This window comes from Argiope bruennichi, chromosome X1 (assembly GCF_947563725.1).
Source record: "Argiope bruennichi chromosome X1, qqArgBrue1.1, whole genome shotgun sequence".
Taxonomy (NCBI): Eukaryota; Metazoa; Arthropoda; class Arachnida; order Araneae; family Araneidae; genus Argiope; species Argiope bruennichi.
In genome coordinates this window covers 77,645,786-77,670,813 of record NC_079162.1, presented here as the reverse complement: position 1 = coordinate 77,670,813, position 25,028 = coordinate 77,645,786, and the positions used below count along the sequence as shown (strand labels likewise).

General features: G+C 28.3%; 1 protein-coding gene across 1 annotated transcript in view; it reads right to left on the bottom strand.

Annotated features, from left to right (window-relative positions):
- Positions 1–24,355, bottom strand: part of LOC129959293 (serine-rich adhesin for platelets-like) — an 83,995-nt gene extending 59,640 nt beyond the window's left edge. The window contains exons 1-2 of the mRNA XM_056072113.1: positions 24,287–24,355; positions 15,192–15,260 (exon numbers count right to left, since the gene is read on the bottom strand). Coding sequence (XP_055928088.1) covers positions 15,192–15,258 — 67 coding nt within the window. The 5' untranslated portion in view covers positions 15,259–15,260; positions 24,287–24,355. The remainder of the gene's footprint in view (positions 1–15,191; positions 15,261–24,286) is intronic.
- Between the last annotated feature and the right edge of the window lie 673 nt (positions 24,356–25,028).

Here is a 25,028-nt window from a genome sequence, read left to right as displayed (position 1 = left end):
CTTCGACTTAAAAATTGAAAAACATATCCTCAAATTTCCTTCCCCACCCCCCAAGTGCGTTTTTCAGATTTTATTATTATTATTATTGTCTACTGTCTTCGTTGCTTAAATTTCACTTCGTCGTTACTTAGGAAAAACTGTATGAAAGAGAATACTATTGAATTCAATGGCTTTAAAAGATTTACCGATCACCCTGTATATATTCACAAAACGAAACGTCATTTTAAAAAAAAGAATCTACTTTAAATCACAAATGTATTTATTTCTTTCAGAATTAAACAGTACAGTAAGCAATTTATATTATTTATTAAAATATATTATATATTTCAATAAATAAAATTTAAATATATTATTAAATAAGCAATTTATATTTTGCATTAGAATAATATGTAAAAAAAGTAACAAATATTTTTAAAACATAAGCGCTCATATTTGTATTTATATATAAATGTAATATATTTTTAAATGGGCATGATTATTGTATTTTTTGTACGCATTTATATTTATGTAATGTATTTTGAATTATTTTGCGGAAAATATTTCCCATATTGCTCCAAGTTTATTCTTTAAGAAATGAGCGCGAGCTACAATAAAAGAAATTGAACATGATACCAAACTTCAGCTTCATTTAAGATCAAAAACTAAAATAGACATGATATATTTCTTTGCATACCAAGTAACGCCTTACAATTTATGGCAAGAGCACGGAAGACACGAAACAATAGCCAGAATAACAAATCTCCACACCAACTAAATCTGGATTCTTAATTTATACCGTCCAGTGTCAGATTTGCATCCATTAATTTTACAGCTTGAAAAGAAGTTACAGATTACTTATCGCATTCTTTCTTTTGACTTCCCCGCAGTTTATGATCTGAAGAAAAAAACTAAGGGGACATAAGTCTCTCTAACAAGTCAATTAAACGAGGAAATTATGCGACTACATTACTAAAAGCCTGTAAATAAATCAGCGATTAAACATGTTTGGGCCAAAGTAGTCCCACGATACAAAATGCATCTAAAGCGACATGGAAGACAAGGTGGGGGAATGAATTGTTTTGTGTATTCCTTAATTAAGCTGCGGGGAGGAGAGGAGACTAATGCCTCGCAATTCCACACCTCCTAGAAAGCAATCTTGTCTTTCTGGCCGAATATCTTTCTACTTAAACCATCAGTAGAAGGGTGGAAATTATGGATTTTATAGCTTGAAGGGTCTTTCACCTTGGCCTTGAAATACTTCTCTGTTCTTTGACTTCTTTTTTTTTATTCCACATTTTTCTATTTTGCCGTCTCGCATTATTGTTTCTCTCTCGGGTCAGATACTTATTGCTCTAGGAGAAATTTTTTTTATTGTTATTCCTTTTTTTTTTTCATTCTTTTTCTCTATAGGACGCACTCCTAGGGAGGGGCAACAATCCCCCGCGATGGTCATTTTTCTCTGCACGCTTCTTGCGGAAATCGAGGCACCGGCCATTCAGTGGGCAGTTACCTATCTATACATTGTACTTAAAGCGAGAAAGATTTTTCTTTCTTTCTTTTCTTTTTTTTTCTCCTTTCCATCACATTTTAGTTCTTTCTTCGTGATTTCCTTTATCTTATTATTTTTTTTTTTCAGTTTCTTCACTTTTTCCGGATGTTGGTAATTGGTATAAAAAGAGAAGAGATTTCGAGAAGGAGAGGAAGTCATTCGATTCAAATTCTTTTTTGAAAAATAGAACTGAAATAATTTTTAGTCTGAGATTTACTGAGTCAAAATCTTATATTATTATTGCTTATATTTCTGGTAAAAATAACATTCTTATGTAAAAGTATTAAAAATAAGTTCAATTCAATTTATTCAAATTCTTTTTTAAAGCATGTTTTAAAGTAGTTTAACTGGAATAAATTTTCATCTGAAACAGCACGGAAGATCTACTAATCGTGTTATTGTTAAATATTTGTTTCAATATTAACATACTTGTAAAAATTGAATTCTCATAGGGGAAAAATATACTATGTAATATTTTTGTTTCCCGAAGAGCATTAAAGCCAAAATATTTTCGTTAATTATGAATGCCTTTAATTCAAACTTTAACTAGATTTCAACATTTATATTTCTTCCATTTTCTATTAGATAAGCACAAAATTTTAAAATATAGATTGAAATGACAAACATGATTAGAAATTTTTTTATTTACTATTTAATATAAGAAAAGAAGCGTAATAATAAAAACTGCATCAACAATTAATAGATATTTGTTACTGATTATTTAAAAATATTTAGATAGTAATATAGAAGTTGTATATTGTAATATAGAAGAGTTTATATTCATAAAAACATTTTTATTTATTTTATAAGTATACGGCATTAATTTTATTATGTTACACTATTTTAAAATCTTAGCATTTGAATAATAACGTCTTAGGCTATATACTATTTACTAATACATTTATTAATAAACAATGCATAACCTTCATTTCAGCTCATTTACTACGATACCAATCTTAATCAAAATAATTAATTCGATAAATTAATTTATCATATCAAATCAATGTAGTTATCGAAACATCAGATAAAATAAAATAATAAGATAAAATAATCAAATGGATAAAATTGATAGATAGATTTAAAAAATAAAAACGTTTTTATTTATTTTATAGGCATAAGGCATTAATTATACTATACTGTCTTAAAATCTTAACATCTTGATTATTAAGTCTTAGGTTATATGCTATTTATTAATACAATTATTAATAAACAATGCATGACCTTCATTTCAGCTTATTACTACGGTACCAATCTTAATCGAAATATTTAATGTAATAAAATAATTTATCAAGTCAAATCTATGTAATTATCGAAACATCAGATAAAACTAAATTCTCCCATCGAAAATTCTTCAGTTGATTTTTAAACTCCCTCTAAGCATATTAACATTTTACCACGCATGATACATTCCCTTTAAAAGTTAGATGATTTTCCAAGAATATTTAATTTTTTTACAAGAAGTTAGGCGTTGCAACAGAAATATTCGTCAGAAGAATCATTAATTTTCAAGAAGGCTCGGAGTCATGATATGTTTTGATCGCAACTTGTATAGGAAATCAAAGAGATACAAATCGCTGAAGGATATAATGAATGTCAGGATCCTAATTATCGATTTATTATGAAACAACAAGAAGTAGATAGCCAGTCAAAGTCCGGTTTGAAAACCCAATCTTAGTTCAGGGAACAGAACCTTGATTTATGTGGCATTTTTCACACGGGTAAGCAGAAATAGAAGTATTTCTGGAACGTCTTCCTTGGCTTTTTGTTGCGCACTCATTACGCAACTTTTGCAGTCACGTAGAGATGAAAATCACTCCAAGATGTATCTACATTCATCAACGAAGAAGACAAATATTCAAACTTTGGGAGTTAGTTTTATCAGTTATTGAACTCAAGGGTCTCATTATGTGACTTGTTTCTACAATGCCAACAAGAGATTCTTGTATAAACACATGTTGTTACCGGGAATCATTTATGAAAATAAATGAAATAATTTTTTTAGCAAGCAATATAAAGATTTTTTAGAAGAATTGCTTTCAAAGTAAGAAAATGTATTTTTGATACATTTCGTTTGTAGTCTTTAAATTTTATAACATATTAAATAAAAAATAATTCAGAAAAGGATGTTTTAAAAATTATTTCAATATACGACTATCATAAAATTTGATGCTAGCGAATAATTTTGATATGAGATCTGACCAGGGCAAAAATTAAATGAATCAGAAATTTTGAGAAATATAAAAAGCATTTAATAGTTTAATTAAATATTCATTTAGAAGTCGTACATTAAATTAAGAATAATTGAAATGTCATAAATTTCCTTCATAACTTCTAAATTTAATTCATAAAATTGTATTTTAAATAATATTTATGCTTCCGTTTATTATAAGATAACAAAAAAATTGGCAGACAAGTTTGAAAACCTAGCTTGGTTCAGAGAGAAAACCACGATTTATGTTGCATTTGCAGAAGAATAAGAGCAAAAATGGAAGTAGTTACGTTATATCTTTGTTGATATTTTTTGTATCGCACACTCATTACGCAATCTTTGCAACTAAATAAAAATAAACATCATAAAGTGACTAATCTACATCCCATGATACATAGAAAAAATACTGAAATTCAGCAAGTTACTTGAGCTATTGAACTCAAATAAACAGGCAACTGGTAGATTTGTATAATGGCAACAAACCAGATTAGTCTGAGTATAACTTGCAAATAAATGCTATTATAAATTATTTATATTGTTACAGAAAAAAAAGAGGCGGTAGTTTCCGAATCTTTTAAAATATGTCTAAAAAATTTTTTTTTCGAAATTGCTTCTTTTTAAGTTTAATCTAGCATCAGAATTGTTTTACAAACTTGATCAGAACGAATGAATAAAAACTTCTGTTGAGCATTTGGGAAAAGATTACTTTTTTTCTGCTTCGGCATGATTCGGCTTTTAGATAACGCTGAATCTTCAAGATTTCTTTGAAATAAAAAAAGATTGAAGGAAAAATATTTTCAACTTTCAAAAATTAATATGATTTTTTTAGCTGTATTTATTACAATGACCATTTTTTTAATCTTAAAGAGAAAAAAAATCTAGCTATTTTTTCGAAGATAAAAGTTGAAATAAATATAAATTTAAGTATCTCTTTAATAAAGTTTTTTAAAAATTTATACTTAATTGAAATAAAGACTTAAAAATTTCTTTTATTGCGAATTTAAAGAATGTGTATTCTTCATTTTTGTTATCTCATAATAAACTGAATTATAAGTATTATTAAAAATATAGTTTTATGATTTAAATGCAGAATTTATAAATAAAATTTATGATATTTCAATTATTTTTCCTTTAATGTATGACTTCTAAATGAATATTTAATTAAACAATACTTTTTTTATATTTCTCAAAATTTATATATATATATATATATATATATATATATATATATATATATATTCTTTATTTTTTAAAGTAAAATATATAAAAATGATTTAATGAACGGAAATATCTTACAGCAAATCATCGATTATTTCGATTCGTCAATTTTTTTAGAGGAAAAATATCTCAATATCTTTTCTTAATATTTCATTGTTTAAATCGCCAAAAAAATCGTCTCAACGAATTAAGTGTGTAGAATTAGTCTCATGATAACTGCATATAAATTTTATATAAATAATGCTTAACAAAAATAATGTACAAAATACAAAACTGAAAAAAATATATATAAGTTAAAGCTGCAGAAACGTAATAGTAGTTATAATTATAATTCTGAGTTTATAAAGGAAACTGTCAAAGTCTAATTTTTTTTTATCATTTTAATGAAGTTTTTGTTCTGTCTACATTTTATAAATAGTTTGAAATAAAAAAATTGAATTGGATTCTGCTTTAAGATTACCCTTTTTTATTATTTTCAATTTAGTTGAAAAAGGTTAATTTTATACTAATATTTAAATATTTTTTCTTCTTTAATTTTGAATTTACGGAAAATTTTCAACTTGAATATGATATTTGTCGAAAGAATAATTATTTTTTCATTTTAAAGGTATATTTTATTTTCAGGAAGTAAATTCGAATAAATAAGAGAAAAAAAATCCTATATTATTGCGTACCTTACGTTATTTATTATAAATGAAATCAGTTATAGATTTTGAAATAATTTATTTCAGCTTTCAGAGCTATAAACAGTAAAAATACTTTTTTTTGCAGCGTCTCTTTTATAAATTGTTTTATGAAAATTTGCTGTTCCTTAGATCAGAATCATGGCTTAGACATTCTTAAACCGATTTCAAATTACGAAGCTCATATGAAGTTGTTAATAGACAGGGTTTTTTCTCCCCATTTTCGAGAGTTGATTATTTCCAATTTCAATCTTAATATTAATGCAGACATCAGAAATTTGCAAGCGTACCTCTAATTAGTCTATATGGAACTTGAACGGTTTTGTTTTATTTAGGCCTTGTTCAATTTTTAACGATCAGGTCATTAATTTATCGAACTCATTAATATTATATATATTGTTCTTCCAGTCAGTCTTTCCCAACTATTTAAGGATGCATTAATTATGCATTAATCGTTGCCTTCAGGGTAAAAATACCATTTTATAAATAACATGGAAAGACAGGTCATCAGAAAATAATAAAGAAGTTTAAAAAAGCTTTTTATACACTCTAGTGTTTTTGTTTCGGCGCTTTTCGAAAGATAAAATGCTGTGAGAAGTTTGGAAAAGGGACTTTGCCCTTCGTCTAACGAGATAATAACTCTTCAAGGTACCAATTTGATGATATGTAGCAAGCTTAGAATCGTTTCCGAGACACGCAATTTCTTATGATCTGTGTTTCGTGTTTTTATGACTCTAAATACTACTTTGTCGAAATGTCTTTCACTTTTTTTAGTTATCCACGATAAATAATCGAAATTCCATCCGGAACGCTGAGTTCTTTACGATGTCGTAGTTTAACGATCAGTGATCGTCGAATTCTTTGATGAGTCAATAAAAGTGGGTTCAATGCAATGCCAGTGTTTGGAGATATGGTAGACTTCTATAAAACCAAACAAGTCAACCGAGAAAGGCAAAGGGTTTTTTTATATGTCTTGAGAACTGATTTGTTGATAACAACATGATAGAACCTCGAGACTTTTTGAAAAGAACCTCGATTTATGCATCATAATCCTATACGGATGAGTTCACTTCCTCTATCGGTAAATGAAGTGCGATCAAAACACATTAATCTACTGAAACACAATCGTAAATCTGTATCAAGTGAATTCCTTTGAATTGAAATAGTAAGTCACAAGAATGTAGATTTGAATATCATTGGAAATCTTGTTGTTGCCATATATGTTATTATGGCGCATATCATACAAATGAGTCTCAAAATTGTTCAACAACCAAATGCAATGAATTTATGGAAGCCGGTAATGTATCATATTTTCATTAGACCTTGAAAGAAATAGATTTGTAAGGTCTTCTACAAATCTGAATTCCAGGGCCCTAATATTAAGAATATAAATCTTAATGTGCATAGGAGAGTAAATTTGGATGATAACCGATGTAGATTTGAATATCGCTCTAGATTTGTTATTGAGTATGCTATACAAAATGTACATCTCAAAGTTCTTCAGCAACCAAATGAAGTGGATTTGTCAAAGCCTAAGGCCCGTTCTAATCTCATAAGAACTTGAAACGCAGAGCCTTCACGAAATTTTCTATAAATTCAAATTTGAAGTGGACTCATTAATACCTTGATGCATCATTTCTTTTTCTGTTTAATTCAACTAAATGAGATTTTAGGCTTCCGAATTCTTCTGCCTCATGAAAAAGTATATTTCATTGTTATTATTTATTAAAAGTTTTTTCTTTTCCTATAACTCACGATATAAACAGTTGGCTCAGAGGCTTATTATGGTTAATTAGTTAATAAGTTAATGCTATTTTAGTTAATGCTATTTTTGGCTCATATATAACATAAAGCAGGGCGATACAAACACAATATTTAAATTGGGAGTTTGAACGTGAGGTTTATAATGGTGAAAGGACACCATAAACTTAACTTACAGCAACTAAGTTCAGTGGAAACCATACATAAATTAGCAAACTTGACCACGATCGGAAAAAGCAAAGGTAAAAACATTGCCATTTTTAATTTCTCATATGCGACGTAAATGAAGAGAAAATACTGTAATCACAAAAAAAAAAAAAATCTGAATTCGAGATTTTGATAAATCTTCGCGTTGCAGACACCTCCGAGTTCAAAAAGCATATTTTTGGAATTATGACTGTCTGTTTGTGACACGTTAGCTCAAAACTGCTTTGAGCTAGACATATGAAATTTGGTATTTGATATAATAACAAAATTGTAGATTTTTTAAAAATCAAATTTGGAACGAAATCGATTCAAAGACTGTCTATCTGTCCGGCTGCCGAAGTACAAATGAACACGATAACGAGGAAATGTTAAGAGCTAGATAAATAAAAATTGGTACACAGGTTTAACATATAAATTGGTTTTGATTTGATTTGTGAGGTTTTTTGGCGCAAGAGCCACATTTGGCTAAGCTGCGCTATAGCATCTAAACGGAGATCCATATCCAATTGTTGGCTAAATCTATCAGATTTTTACTTTTGCATACACATAAACGCAATATCCCAAAACAAAGTTTCTCTTGAAGTTTCGAAGGCACCACTCCAGCTAGTATTAATATCACACTAAACATTTTCCCAATCAGTTATTTTGAAACCAGCATAAAACCATAAACGCAATGTTGATTTATTAAATATCTAATTTCTGAAGTGTATAATTAGACACTGTTGAGCCTTTAACTTTTATTCGAAGATAATTTATTTACTTTGATGCGGAAAATTATTACAATTGAATATCGTAATTCAGAATTTAATTTTTGTTAAATTATAGTTTAACTTCAAATAAGCTGAATTAAGAACTCTTTATTCGCAAGAATATTTGGAAAATAATTTGGAATTAGAAAGCTTTTACATGTTCTTTATTATCCATTCATCCAGTTTTTTATTCCCTGTAACACTTTCATTAACTGTGCAACTTGGATCGTGAAGTGAAACCGGTGCAAGATTCAAATCGGTTTCTGCTAAAAACGATCTCCTTTCGAAGTTCACTGTTGAGATGACCCCAACTCATTAACTATTTAGTATTCAAGCTCTTGTTCTCAGTGACTTGTTTTGTAAAAGTTGTCAGCTTCAGCGATATCGACCGTCTAAGTTCGTGCGCTTTTCGAAGGAACGCAGACTTTAACCTCAAGGCACATGATATCTACTATGGCCATGTGAAAAGACAACTCATATTAATATATCATTTAAGATGGTTGAAAAAAGGACATTGACCGCCAAAATGTGCATAATTTATCTCCTGATTTCATATTCTTCCCTGTTTTATCTTATCTAATTAAGGATTTGATAAAAGAAGGAATCTAAAATGGGTTTCCCATTGCGAATCTCATGTGATTATAACAATTTTGGATATTTGAACTCGAAAAATCAGGTTATTATAATTTATATAAAAAATTGTAAGAATTTTACTAAAAATAATTATAAACGAATGGCATTCTTTGGCAAAGTATAATCAGTAAGAGTGGAAAATAACACGCGTTATTCTTATCATGCAGAAATCCGAAACCATATCCAATTTTTAATGTTGAAACGTTAGAATGTACAATAAACATTTATGTTTTTAACAAACTTCCTAAACAAAGTTACTTTCTATCTTACCAATAATAAAAGTTATATGGAGATCAGATTATTTTAATATAATATTGTAAATGAATTATTATTCGTCTTGGTGATAAACTCCGAAATCATTTTACTTTCATCAGTCCCTATATTTATCCCTACCAGTGGCGTAAATGGTCCTGCTCCCACGTGTTGTAATTGAATAGCTACATAGCGACTAATACAAGGTGTCCCTTAAGATATGCAATAACTAATATTACAGATTCGGATAGAACACGTCAAGATAAGTATTATGATGATAGCTTCATACCTTAATTAGATTATGACGCTGTATTCGGGGATACCACACGTTATACATCAAAATACTCGTCTTGGCGTGTTCTATTCGAATTTGTAACTATTAGACGCTGCATACCTTATGGGACACCTTGTATTTTCGTCCCCCAAGATCGATAGAAAGGCCCATCCTAACCATTTTTCGGGATCTCATGTAATCTAATTGCGCCATTGATCCGTCATAACAAGAATTCATAATTCTGCAATTCTTTGGTTTATATAAAGGAATAAATGTAATTTTGGTAAGGATTATTAGTAACTAATACAATAAATGAAGAAGGACGACTTCTTGATTTATATAAAAATGAAAGTTCAATAAGAGCGGTTTTTTAAAGGTATAATTAAAGTCAATTAAAATTCTTTTGGGAATTATTATAAATTACTTATTACTTACTTATTATTATTTAGCTATAATGATTGACGGAATTATTTAATTAAGGGGTTGTAAATAATCAATTAGTAAGTTAAACATCCTTTAAAATTTATACTTAATTGTGAAATGAATAAGTCATTGGAATAAAAACAAATAAAGTGAAAAAATTCTTGGGATTATAAAAAATTTCTTCAAAATATTTAGAAATACAAAAATTAAACAATTATAAAATTAGAAACCTGGTTGGTTTGTTAAAAATATATATAAAAAGACCGCTTAATATAAATAATAATAATCGAAATAATAGATTAGTAGAATATTATAAATTTAAGAATCTTAATTTTTATAAGAATAAGTAATGATAGCACATCTTATAAGTACTTGAAAGCTCACACGAATTAACAAAAGAATGATGTTTAATTCTCAAAGTTTTATATTTATATATTTCAATACAAATTTTCAGCCATGATATTACATTTCCTAGAAAATATTACTATGCAAAAAATTTTTCTTCTTCTGTAACGAAAGCTGTTTATATAATGAGAAATTTTAAACAGTAAACAGCTTAGGAATAAACATTTTAAGTGGGAAATTAACTAGGAATAAATATTTTAAAGTAGCTGTTTCAAGTTCAAGGAAATGCATTTTATAAAAACATTTATTCATTTATTTTTAAAAACTAATTTTGAAATATTGAGCAAAGTAAATAGAACAAAAAAAAATTGTTTATTCTGATTTAGTTGTTTTCGTATACATCCTTATTTTGATTATATGTTTCGTTCTGGAAAAAAAAAAGAATCTTATACAGAAGCATTTCTTTTTTCTTTATCAGTTTATCTTCTGATGAAAACAGATACTAAGTAAAAGCAATATTTTACTTTATTTGAGAAAAACTGACTGAAAAATGCGCTTGTTTTAATTTTTCCGGTCAAAATAAATTTGTGAAATAAAGAGTGTTTATTTACTTACAATTTTTTATTTTTTATTTTTTGTAAAAGCATGTTTTTCTACTATCCAAAACATGATTTGGAAGTATAAATAAGCATTGAAATTATACTTGAAGAATTATACTTTATACTTATACTTGAATTATACTTATATTACTATAGAAATTATACTTTAAGCAAAATATTTTGCATTCTTCGTACATGGATTATTTCCCATGCCAAACAATATTTTAAAAATGCAGCTTTTTCTTTCACTTTTCAAAAATGCCTAAATAAGATATAAATAAAAAATGAATATGATTTTAAGTCTTACTGCAATATGACCTTTGATATTACGCTAAAACAAAGATTAATTACGGTGATTTTTATTTCAAACATAGTGTGTGAAGTATTGACGAAAATTGGAGCTTGATCAGCTACCTATATATAACTATAACTCTAAAAATATATGGTTTAAATTCAGAAACAATTTTTCTCAAGTTTCTATTTCACTTGGCTAGATAATAAGAAATCCCCAAATAATAAATTAGTTTATTGAATCTAATCGAAGTAATAGAAAATTGAATCATTGAGCAATCGTTGAACATGATAAATTAATAAATACAATCGCTGAAATTGATAAATCTCAAAAGAAATAGAAGGAGCAAATTTGATGATAAGGAACTACACCAGTGATATATGCATGATATGTACGTGGAATATATCATTACAATTTAATGAACAATGGGTGTAGATGCAAACAAAAAAAGTTAAACAAATCTATAAAAAACTTGAAGAATGTCATAAACTTAACTAACGTTTAATGTATATATCTTAAATAAAGAACTGCCCGCTTGAAAAAATATAAAGCTTAAAGGAGAATTTTACAAGTATTTAGCATTATATTTACAATATAAAGGAAATTTTTATTTCTCTTTGCTCAAAATAAGTAATTTGATATCGCAAGCGTTATTATTTACAGAAAGGAATTTAAGATAACACTGAAGAAAGCTAGAGGATAAGAGTATCATGTCTGTGATTTGACTTCTGTGTGATCATGTCCGTGATTTGATTTGGTTCTGTGCGATCATGTCCGTGATTTGATTTGGTTCTGTGCGATCATATCTGTGATATGATCTGGTTCTGTTTGAGATTGTTAAGATCAATAGAGTAATGTGGAGTATAGTGTGCCATTTTTCATTAAGGTAAAAATACATTTATGTTTAACGATGATAAACAAAAAATGATAAATAAATGATAAAAAAGGATAAAATGATAAACAAAATATTATTTAATATTAATTGCTAGTTCCTACTTTCAATTAAAAAAAAATGTTCAGTTGAATTATAAAAATATAATAATGCGTTTTTAAATTTTTAAAACCAATTTTTCTTTCTTGAATTTCATTCTTATTCCTTATAAAAGTAAGCATGTAACAAGCTCAATGGATCACGAGCTGCTTGCTCGCTACTTAAAAAAATTATTTTTATGACGAACTCATCTTGAACCATGAGAACGAGAAAAACACTGCGAGAGCCATCAGTCATTCCTTATCAGTCGCCAATGGAGAATAGGGGGTCTTTGAAAGTGGTTGATTTGCAAATTTTACCTTGTAGATTCGTCGCAGGTTCTCTAGGAACGCCACACTATACGCAACGTACCATTCGGCTCATAGGTGGCCTTAACACACATATGAATAATACAATAATTTTTTGGAATCTTAAAGCCACATTACACGGGTCACCTCTATATTGTTTAAAAAATGTGGAAGGGTAATTTTCTAATTGTGAAAATTTGTCAAAATTTTTTAATGATATTATTGAAAGAGAATATCGGAAAATTGTGATCTCATGATTTTCCCTTCTAACAAAATAATTGAAGCAATATGCAATGAAAAAATATATAGATGCTAAGTTTTGATGTCTTATAAGATAAGAATAATATTAAATCGAAAATCATGTAACTGGACGAATAAAAACGAAAGAAATGTTGATTTTACAATAAAATACCGAAATAAAAAAGACGAATTCTGATTTAGTGGAAAATAAGGAGATTTGAAAATAACATTGGCATACATTAAAGCTGATTTATAAAATTTTCATTGGACAATGGGAAATTTTCAATAAAAAAACCAAGTTTAGCATGCATTAAGATTCTTTATCTACTAGTTTTGCTAAATTCAAAATTCACTCAATATCACATAGTATTATTGAATAATAAAATATACACAAAAAAACAACAAAAGCAAGATAAACTGAAAATATTAATTATAAATTTAACTACAATAAGCTGAAAATAACACCTAAGCTGTGAACTTAATAATATAACTTAAATAACAAAATAAATTTTAAAACATAAAAGCCGGAATAAATATTAGCTTTTCTTCGTAATTTTAACAAACAATTTTTTTAAATTTCTACATTCTTATGTACATTTAATCATATTCATTTTTTAAAAAAAATTTAATGTATTAATTTAAAATACATAACCTATTAAAACAGAATCAGGTGTATATTAAATGATTAATCTTCATCATTGCTTAGCTTGCTTTATATTGTGATTAATGACTAAGAGTAATAAATTGTATACGCTGTCAACCAATTAGTTAGTATTAAAAGAAAACTAATTGAAATTTACCAAACACGTGTAAGTAGTTAGAAAAATCTTTTTCTTTTATCGATACTCCAATAAATTTTCTGTAGGAAAAATAAGAAAAAGAATATTTCTTTGCTTTTCTAAATTTTTCATGACCTAACTATCCATAAACGGATAAAACTTCTTTAAAGCTAGATATCTTAGCAACGGAAGGGAGTTTCTCTAGAACAGAAAAGCAGAAAAATCTATACGGAATTGATTGATTTTTTTGGGGGAACATTCTTATGTTAAGTAGAAATTTCGCGAATTAAACATTTGTTCATATAGTTGTCTATTAAGATTCTTATACATAAATATTTACAAAATATTTTTAAAAAAATGACATGCAAGTTTTATTGAAGCTCTATATGTTTCTAACTAAGAATATCAAGCTTAGTTCTAGGCAAATTAAAATACATCAAAGCTCAATAAAACTATATTCAAAATTATTTGTCATTTTCTACCATTTTAAGTCCCAGATCATCCAACAAAGATTTGACAAATAATACGTTACGAGTCCTTTCATCTCCAAAGAAGAAAAGGATCCTATCCGTTCTATGAAAGATTTTGAAAAAAATTAATCTTTGATAACAGCTCTTTTCATAAGGTATATTTTCGTCATTTCAACTTTTGTCGATCATTCATATTCATATGTAAATATTTATAATACTATGAATAAATAAGCCAGCAGCGTATCTTTTCTGTAGCAGCCAACGCGTAAAAAGCAGAACTAACTAAACACCTTTTGATATCTGACACGCAATGAAAGGCCTAACCCCTCCCCCACGATTCAGATCATTGAGTTCTAAGCTTGGATGTCCAAGCCTCTAAAATAATTAGGTGAAATTATGTATTCCACACACGCTGAACTTTTCCATCGAACTGCTTTGTCCTTGCCAAAAGCGGTGTTATCATTCACACTCTTGTTAGCAACCTGCCAGAAGTGTTTCCAAAGACTATACATCCAGGACCACCTCAAGCAGCCGATGTTGACCTTTGATTTATGAAGTAACACCAACGTCATCTTTAAGCTTTGAAGAGATAAAATATCTTCATTGCCTCTTTCATTTCTTTCAATTGATGGTTCTTTAATAGAGTTTTCATTATACTTATTGAAGTAAAAGCTAATCTACAATTAAAAAGAAGCCACAAGCCTCACATGACACACACTACACTTCCTTTTCTCTCAATGATAATTAAACTGTAATGGTTTCAAAAAGTTCGAATTTAATCAAAACAAACAAAGCTGCTTCACTGAATTCTGTTTTTTAACGGAGCAGTGTTACAATTTGGCACTGAATAAGAAACATTGATAGATGAATAATTTACTTTTTAAAATTAAATCTCTGCTTAAACTCTGCGACATACTTGATGTTGTTTTAATAACTTTAACTATAAGAAGATCTATGGGCAATACATCCCACATTTTTATTGAAAAAACAACAATGCCTGAAATTTCTATAAATATAATTTATGAAAAGTTGTTTTCACTAGCCCAATAAATTTGAAAATATCTATTTAGTGTTACTTTGTAATTGTAAAAATATATTTTTAGTTACATATTATCGATGCAATAAGAATATTGCTGAAAAAATAAACATTCTTTTTATCCTTAAAAGCACATCACCCATTCTCAGTTTCGTATAATTTTCAGCTTTCAGTAAAAGTTCTCTTAGCTACAATAAAATGAAATAATATTTTACCTGATTCTACTAGAAATGAGCAGGTGATGAGTAAGAAGAAAAACCGCAAGGTCAGTAAGTAGATCATAGCTGAAAAAAAGAAAATCATTTTACTTCATTTAGTTCATTAACCATAAAACTTGGAACAGATAATCTATATATTAATAGAAAACTCATTGCTCATGCATGCGTAAACATTTTAAAACATAAGAATACATTAGTATTCATCTTGCATTTCCATAGTCTTGTTACACATAAAAGTTCTTGTAAGAGGTCATGTATGCACATATTGAAAAGTTAATGAATTTTAGAACTAAACTGTAAAGGAAAACTTTTATATACTTCAGTGACTTCATTCTCACCACAAAAAAGCTCAGAAAAAAATCGGAAAATAATTATGGTTTGCACTCTTGAGCTTTGATTAAAACGTTAGAGAACTTGTTATTTGCTCGCAATCTCTGTTTGAAATGTTATTAATTTTGGATAATAAGATTCAATTTAGAATTAAAGTATAAACGAGATAAACACTTTAGACAATATTGTCATAACTTGTTATAAAAGAATATTTGTATATAAACATAAAAATTATTTGCCGAACTAAAATATTTGATGATCGAGATAGAAAAATAGATGATAAAATAGATGATCGAGAAATTTTAATAGGATGAACGTCGCACAAAACTTGCAAAACCATACTTGTATTTTATTTACAAAATCGCGAAGTTTTTTCATCTTCGAATGATTGCAAATTTTTATTTTCAGCTATTAACAATTTTTAATCATTATTTCTATAAAAATAATTACACAGGCGTTAATGATTTCTTAACGCCTTAACTTTTTATGTAATTAATTAGCTTTCAGTTTTTTTTTACTCGTGTGATCTTTTTAAAATTTTATTAGCAAACGTTTTCGAATGAAACATTATGTTGTTTCTTTCTTTATAAACTTACTTTGTACAGTACAAATGCATCTCAAATATTTTCTTTCAGTAATTACGCTAAATTAACCAACCATCTTTGACGAAATCCTAAAATACATCTGATAGGGCTCCTACAACAGTTCCGGATGCGTGTACGACCTTGAGCCATTCCATCCTAATCACCACGTGGTACTTGCAAAAGTCATTGGACATCGCATTTTTAATGCAGTTTTTCCCCCTTCTACATAATTTAGACTCCTCACAAATGTCTGAAATCATCACGTATCACAAAGCAATTTTCCTAAGGTTAAGCCCCTCCCATGTGATCTTCCACTATCACGTACCAGAGATTACTCTGGAGAAACGCTGTGATAAACAGATGATGACGCCTTTGGCTAAAATAACACAGTTTTGAGCTATGTACCATTATGTATCTGCATATCAGGATAAAAAAAAGAAGTCTTGTCTCTCTCGGGAAAGAAAAAAACAGGATGAATTAAGACCCCTTATGTTGTTCATTGAACAACTCTCAAGTCAATGATCTCAGTCTTGAAATGACAATGTTGGTGTCGTTTCGCATGGTAAGTATTTTTAATAGCTCTCATGTCAGACTTGCTAGTTGCGCATTGGCACGTAGGTTATAATGAAGTGTGGAAATTTCGTTCCGGTACTTTTGTTCGAGAGTGAACTTTTGCATGTCGTCGGAAGTAATTCATTTAAGAAGACATGCCATATTTAAGAGGAATTCTTCCTCTGCTGCATTTTTTAAATCGTTTTGCTTGACTTATATGAAATGAAGAGCTTAACAATGGTTCATACACCGTGCTTATCTTCTTTTCACACTCAAATATTCTGAATTGTTTAGATATTTATCTTATTATGATCAGAGATTTTAACAAGAATGGTAACTAAAAAAAATCTTGCTGCTTGATTTCACAATTTATAGAAATCAAACATACCTATATTTTTGCTTTCCAGGTATTTGAATACTTCGACGTTTCTTCAACTTAACTTTCTTTTAATATTTAAAAAGTAAATAATCTCATTTAAATAATAATCCTTCGTTCAAAGAACTTGGGATTTATTTCATTTCCAACCTTTTATAATTCAAATATTTTATAGTTTGTATAGTAGAGCCATGAAAACTCAGATAAATTAGATCCTTTTGATAAACATGTTTATTAAATTAATATTAAAAGTAATTTTATATCAGATATTCTAAGTTATTTCGTTTTTGTGTTTCTGACTAACGCTTTAAATATAATTTTCGTAACTTTTTAACTATACATATAATGGAGTAACCAACTATTTGCAACCTTATTTATATGCAGTTAGCTAGTAAATTCAAGATAAATGCGTCTATCTAAACTAAACCCTCTTTACGATCTGGTTTGGAAAATTTTATTGCCAATTTAAAACATTTACTTTCGTGGAACGACGCTCGTAAATCCGAGTGCAGCAAGAAAAAAGAATAAAATCTTCACAGGACAAGAAGTCGAAACACTCGCGTAAGGAAACCATATAAAAAATGGTAATGCATTTATTAAATCACTTTTTCCTCTTATGTAACACCTAATAATTCAACCGCTTAGAAAACTTTTATTACATCGAGTTTATATGTTAAATAAAACACTATAATCGTAACAATGTGTAAGGTGATGGCTCTTACCAATGATATTATCCCATTATAAGTGATATTAAAAGCTCAAATTTCTTTTCGTTTGCTTCTTACAAGAAAAAGCAATTACACCTGTAGTGCAAATCAAACTTAGAGTATCTAGATGGAGAGTTAGCATGCCAAATCGGATTTCCAAGTAGCAATTTTAAGTATCAGGCAATGAATAAGTGAAAGCAGCTAGGCACTATGTATATTTTGCCTCGCAAATACTGACTAAAAAAGGGAGGCTTCTGCAATAGAGGCCAGAAAATTTGAAGGGGATAAATTCGAAATTCCTTACCTCCGTTTTTTTAGTTTAACACTTGACACTACAAAGTATTCACGGTTATCTTGAAACACTATTATTTCGATTGTTATAGTTTTATCTTAAGAAATCGAGCAGGAATAAGTTAAAAAAAATTTTCTGATTTAATTAGTTTTATTGATTTAATTAGTTTTTTGAATAATAATATGCCATGAAAGCAAAGGATGGTTGAACACTATATATTAATATTAGTGTCTGAATTCAAGAATCGGATAGTCCATATGAAATATTCTCTCATTTCAACTTCGTCTATTTGACGAAGTATAGCCAAATCTGGCTTTTGTGCAATATAACTCAAACTCAAAAGTGAAATATTCTCCATGCGTATTTGTATTTCATGAAATTTGTATTCGGCTTCTACAGATTTTATAGAAAAGCAAATTTAATTTTTGTATATCTTGGTCACGTAATGCGAAATGTCAAGCCGGTAACTTAAATCAGACCGTATATCGTCTGTAGACTCGTATATAAGAACCATACAAAATAAATATGCTGGATTAGTCTAGCATTTCCTTTGTAAATAGAGTGGAAAAATCTGAATAAAATACAGTTCCTTTCGTAAATGATATCCCTTCGTAACTGAACCTTATATTTGGTACAATTTGCTGTACAATAAACTTAATGTCTAAAATCCCTTCAATACTATTATTGCTATAATCACTTCAACAGAATACTTCGGACGACACATTTGGAAATTTTTGAACATCTTATGAAATTATTTTACACTTCCAGCTCATGAAATGTTTTATATTCTCATTTTAGTAAATGCATCCCAATTTCAACTTTTTGGTCGAACCCTCTTACTTGCTTGATTGAATTATAGATAAATGACTCATCCACGTTCGGCTTATACATTTTTAGATTGCCTACGATATATATTTTGAAAAATCAAACAATTTACGAAAAAAATTCATTAAAAATAATAATATAAAAATATTAAAGAGTCTTGAATGACTTTTTTTCAAAAGCGAGGTTCTTTTATTTCATCCAATAAAGATAAGCAAGAACAAATTATTTCTGCAATACCCAATGATTTCTTCGAATGTTAAATAAAGTCATACAACCACTGAATAGCATGGCGACTTAAACGCCGGTATAATAAACCTCATCCATAACAATAATAGTTAGTGTCAAACTACAGATAATAAACTTTTACAACAAATTGTTAAAATTACTGTGGAATTGATTAACTCGTAAAAGTCTCTGACCATCATTTAAACGTCATCCATTCTTCTCACAACACGTAATGAATACCAATTATATTCTTTCTTAAAAGTTCGCTCAGCATTTCAATCAGGTTTCCCCGTCATCGCAATCTTGGAAAGAAAGAGAATAGCGAACAATTTTCTTCTACAAGAATATCATCGAAAACACTTCATAACAAAAAAGAAGGAGAATCGTGATTACAATCTTGATTCTTCGTCGCAACATTTTAGTTGCCCCAAAGCTGTTTAGAAAAGGAGAAAAAAGGGGGAATAATAAGATGATGAAAAAGAAGCACAAGATCTGTAAAGAAAGCTGCTTACGCTCGCCACGAAGATGTATTTAATCGCTGACCTTAAGTTCAGAACATATTGACAATCATTTAGAGGTCAAGGATGTGTCATGGCAGTGCCGGCAAACAAGTTTAGAAATGAAATTTCAAAGACTACTCTGATAGAGTTCAAGTTGTTAGAAATTATGTGAACTATGCGATAATGACCTTATTATAGTATCTGGAATGTATTATAATTTTTGAGTTTTATTTCTATTAATTTCATATAGAATGTGAATCAAATTTAGTATCACATTAGTATCTAAAGTTACGTTTTAGACAGAAAAAGATTAAAGCAAGCGATTTCAAATCAAAGTATATTGAAATTATTTAAAGGTCAAGAATGTATCATGGTCAAGGCCGCAAACAACTTTTAGAGTTCGAAGGCGTTCAGAGTTCAAGTTGTTAGAAATTATGTGAGCCTTGCGATAATGATATTTTTATGATCTCTAGAATTTATTGTATTTCTGAGCTTTAACTCTACCAATTTTAAATGTAATGGAGACTACTTTTTAGAATAACATCAACTGGTTTAGAGTACTTTATTGTTAGATAACATACAAGAGTAATCCACAATTTCAAATTCTCTTAATATTTAAAAAGAACTTGAATTACTTTTTACAATCACTTTAATAGAATTTGAACCACTTTTCATTATCACATTAATTTTTAAAAAGAAAACTTAAATTAGTGAGTTACTCTGATATTGAGATTCTAAAATGATTGATCGGAACTATGTAAAAAACTACCTTTTTCCCAAATCTTTAAAAAATATTATAACAAGTATTCCTTAAAAATTCATTAAAATTAGTAAAGAAATAACGATAACAAAAACATTTTATATAAATAAGACAAAAATCCATATTAAATAGAAATTACCTGCTGCTAAACCCACTTACTTACCTGCTGTACATACATCACGATTGTATGCCGTTTTACTGAAGAAAGTGTTACTTTTATCTGATAACGCAAATATTTTTGAAGTAAAGTACTATGGCCGATTTTTTTAAGCTTTGATATTTGAAAAATCAAAAAAAGTAATTTAAAAAGTAAGTTAAAAATTTTGCATGTAATACATCGTTTTATATATTTAATGACAAATTAGCAGTCATCGATTTTACAGAATGTTATTTTTTTTATTAAGATTATATTTGAATATAGAAATAAAATTGCTTCATTTTAGGCACAGTACTTTTATTTCATAAATAATATAATTACACAACTGCATTTATGTCAGGAATAAAAGAATTGAACATTTTGTTAATTATCAAATTACTGTTTAAACTTTTCTTCTCTTATCAAAACGCATGAGCATTTTCTAATTTAATAATAATAAGAAGCATTATAACATTCACTTAGGGATGAATTAAGTTTTTCGGATATAACTTTGAATTTAACTGTAGTGAAATCCTTAACATTAATAAAAAATGTGTAATTTATTTTTAAATATTCAAAAAATTACTATTCATTTGAAAACAAAACTTTTAATAGTTTTGTAATATGACAGTAAGAATTTGTAATTGATCCTCTCTCACGAGCCATAAAAATGTTTTTTATCAGATGGACGCCTTTTCTCTTTATTTCAGGCGTACAAAAAATTCATCAAATACACATTACGCATTTCTATTTTAAACTTTAAACGTTTCATTGCAAATTTTATATGTATTTATACTTTTATAAAACATAAGATTAATTTCTAATATTAAGAAAAATTAATTTCGCTAAGCATTTGACTTAAATGTACTTGTTTTATTTTTTAAAAAAAATTAAATTTGTTATAATTTAATTCATCTTTACTAATTTGTTTGTTTAAAACTGATTAAATTTAATGATAAGGAAATTTCCTAAATTTAATTAAGTTCTTATTAACATATCAAATTTGCAACTCATTTGAGTTCAAACCAATGCTTAATGTTATTGAGCATTTGTTTTTAAAGAAAATAGAAGAATAGAAGAAAATAGAAGATTTTGAGCAATTTAAAAGATAATTTGTTTTATTTTTCAATATCACATTTAAAAAATAGTTTCATATCTGAAAAAGAATTTGCAAATTACATACTAGAAAATATTTTAAATCCAAAATTTTTTTGAATATTTGAGAAGAGAATTACGAGTTAGAAAGCGACTTAACATTTCTAAAAACACTTTTCTCTAATTGGCATGCAAAACATTTTAATGCAGTTTATTCAAAGATAATGTAAATGAAGATATATACTAGCTTACAAACTTTATCATCTTTAGTCGCATTTTGAAAATAATATCACTAAAGAAGTAACTTATTAAGGTGAAAGTAATTCAGGAATTCTTGTAAATACAATGATATTTACTTTCAATAATCTTTTCACTTAACTTGCAAGAGATATAAACTACAATTTAACCTAAAATATCAATCAGCATAGAAAAAAAAACTAAGCATCGATATATTACTTAATTCTATATAATGTAATATTGTTGAAAAAATGCTAATACGTATTAAATTTATTTTCTAGTACTTCAGCCATTAATAAATGTTTTAATTTCTTATTTAAAACCAGAGATGCTTCAAGTGCATATGCAGTCAAATGAAGCACACATTTTCTCTCGAAAAAACATTGACACTATCAGAAATACGATCTGTGAAGAAGAGCAATAGTTGAAACGAAATTACACATCAAATTGTGCGGCCAACAGAAACGATCTATTAACGCTTCATATGATGTGACATAAGATCAAAAAATCCGCCTTTCCGTAGCCTTGAAAGCTAAGAAGGAAACTTTCACCTTTCCTTTTTTTTTCGTACAAAAACGGAGAGAAAGTGGTAATTTATTATCTTTTTCTCCTCTTCGAGGAGAGAGTGGATGAAGGCATGATACTTCCCAGTTAGTCATCGGAGCTCTACACGTCAGAGCTCATTGGATTCTTCCTTTTTGTGTATGCAAGCATCGCTCACGGAAGTCTTGAGGTTGAAAGAAAGTGGAGCATTGCTTCACTACCAAGGTCGGAGAAAGTCTTGTTGAATTTGCCTCTTAGAAATGAATATATCGGGTGATCAAATGGATTAATTTAGAATATTTTTGTCTTAATGAAATCGAAATGGTAGTTATAGATAGTGAATAAATCAACGATTATCAAAGATGTATAATCTTTTATGCCCATTCTTTGAATGAGTAATTTGATCTGAAAGTCTGTTCCTTTAGCATAGAAAGTGGAATTAAGCTATTTCAAATGGATTGTTTCAGAAAATTTTTGCAGAATTGAAATTGAAATGTTAATGAATAAATCAATATCTTATGCCGATTCTTCGAATACCTTTGTTTGAAATCCTTTGAGTTATTTCTTAGAGAGAATAAAGGTTTGAGGAATTTACCTATTAGTAATACTAATTTTAAATCATATCTATTATTTTAGAAAATTTTCTAATAAAGGAAATCAGCGGTGAAAGACCTGAATAAATTGATTATCTCATGCCTACTCCTTGGAACGCTTGATTAATTTTAAACTTCAAAATAGAGTTAATTTCTAACATTTATACATTTTCTCATCGGATTCTATGTTATTCTTGAATATTAGTGGATTAAAATATCTCATCAAGAAATAATTTCAGCAACACAGAACTAATCGCTGTTGGATTCCGAAATCTGAAATATCTAATCTTAGATAAGTTATATTAGAATGCTTACACGCTAATGAAATATTAACCCTAATTTCAATCAAAAAAGAAAACTCTGTAAAAATAAGTAGTTTTATGTCCATTCCTCGAATAAATGAATCTGAAAAATTCAACAAATAGTTAAAAATATCTAAATTCCAGCTTTTATAAACTGCGTAATTTTATAAAAACATATTTTGAAATTGATCTTTACTACGTATAGTTTATTTGCATAAAAACGTAATCGAAGGAAACTTAATCAATTGAATTTTGAAAGCAACAGCAACAACTTGGAATTATCTCCAAAAGATCTGACGAACGAAATGTTCGACTTCATTTAAGCCCATAAGCAAAGACACAATTAAGATGAAATATATTGAAATATTAAATTACTTTTTTCTAATAAAATCTAATTAAATTATTCTATAAATTTAATGCCAAAATTGCAGTTATTTGTAGATAATTTTTAAGAAATTTGAATAATTCTCTTTGAATTTCACACATCCTTATTGATAACCGGCAAGAAATGATTTAATGTTAAATATAAACTATTAGTATTTAAAATGCAATAACATTTTAAATACAAAAAGTACCCAATACCAATATTTTAATCAAAAAATATAGCAAGTTTCAATAAAATGTTACTAACTTTAAACTCAAGGTCAAATACATACTTAAGCATCCAACAATGCAAGCACAATTTTTCAAGCAAAATGAGTGCATAATTTTTTTTTAAATAATCAAATATTTTTTTTAATAAATAGCAATAATGCAATCTCATCAATAGCTGCTCAAAATTTCATTACGTTCAGACTCACAAAAAATAAATCTTTTCATACCGGAATACGAATTTAGCTGAAGTCTCACTCATTTCTTAAGGCTCTGAAATTTAATTTAATTTATTTCATTCAAATCCAAATATAAAACATCTTATTTCAAATAACATTAACGAAATATTGAGCAAAATTTAATTTTAAAATATCTAAGACCGCTAATAATATTTTTAGAAATAATATTAGTAAGTGAAAGAAACTGCGAAAAATTATCACTAACTTGCTTCGGCTTTAGTTGAAGGTTGATGTTAAGTCCGTTTCAAGCACTAACAGTCCAACCTGTTGTTTCTGGGATCCATGGAGGTAAACAAATGTTAGGCTCTGGGCCTGATGCCGTTTAAATACCTAGAAAGGAGCCCTCGGCTGGATTGTGCTACGATTGGTGGGAGAAAGGACCCATCATCTTCAGTGGATGAGAACGGGGGGGAAAATCCGCCAGAACTGGAATCAACCAGGGATCGTGCCACAGGTGACTAGCCACTTTTACTCACTCCACTTTCTCCCGCGATCTTAGCTCTTCAGTCTCAAACAGATCTGTTTTCTTTTGCATTGAAGCATGATTGATGTTTCCAGTGCTAGGATGGGGCCCCCAACTCCTCACATAATTGTTTTCTCACCATTCCGATTCCCCCCCATTTGCCAATCTTTTATAAAGAAAAAGAAAGAGGAATCATGGCGTGATTTCATCTACAAGATGTCAAATGAGGAGATGAGGAGGTTTATTGTTAAAGAAGAGATTTCAACGTTGTTTTCTCACAGCCTTCAAAGATTCTGATTTTTTTTTTTTTTACCTGTGTTAGCTCCGCATTGTTAACTAATTTTGGGGTACGTAAAATTAAAAGGGTTCGATTTGAAATTTTTAAATAAACTGATTTTTTCTCTTTATTTTCCTTGTTTCATCTACTTTGTTGAATTTAATGGAATTTTCTAAAAAGTCTTTCTTCTATCACATTGAAATAGGA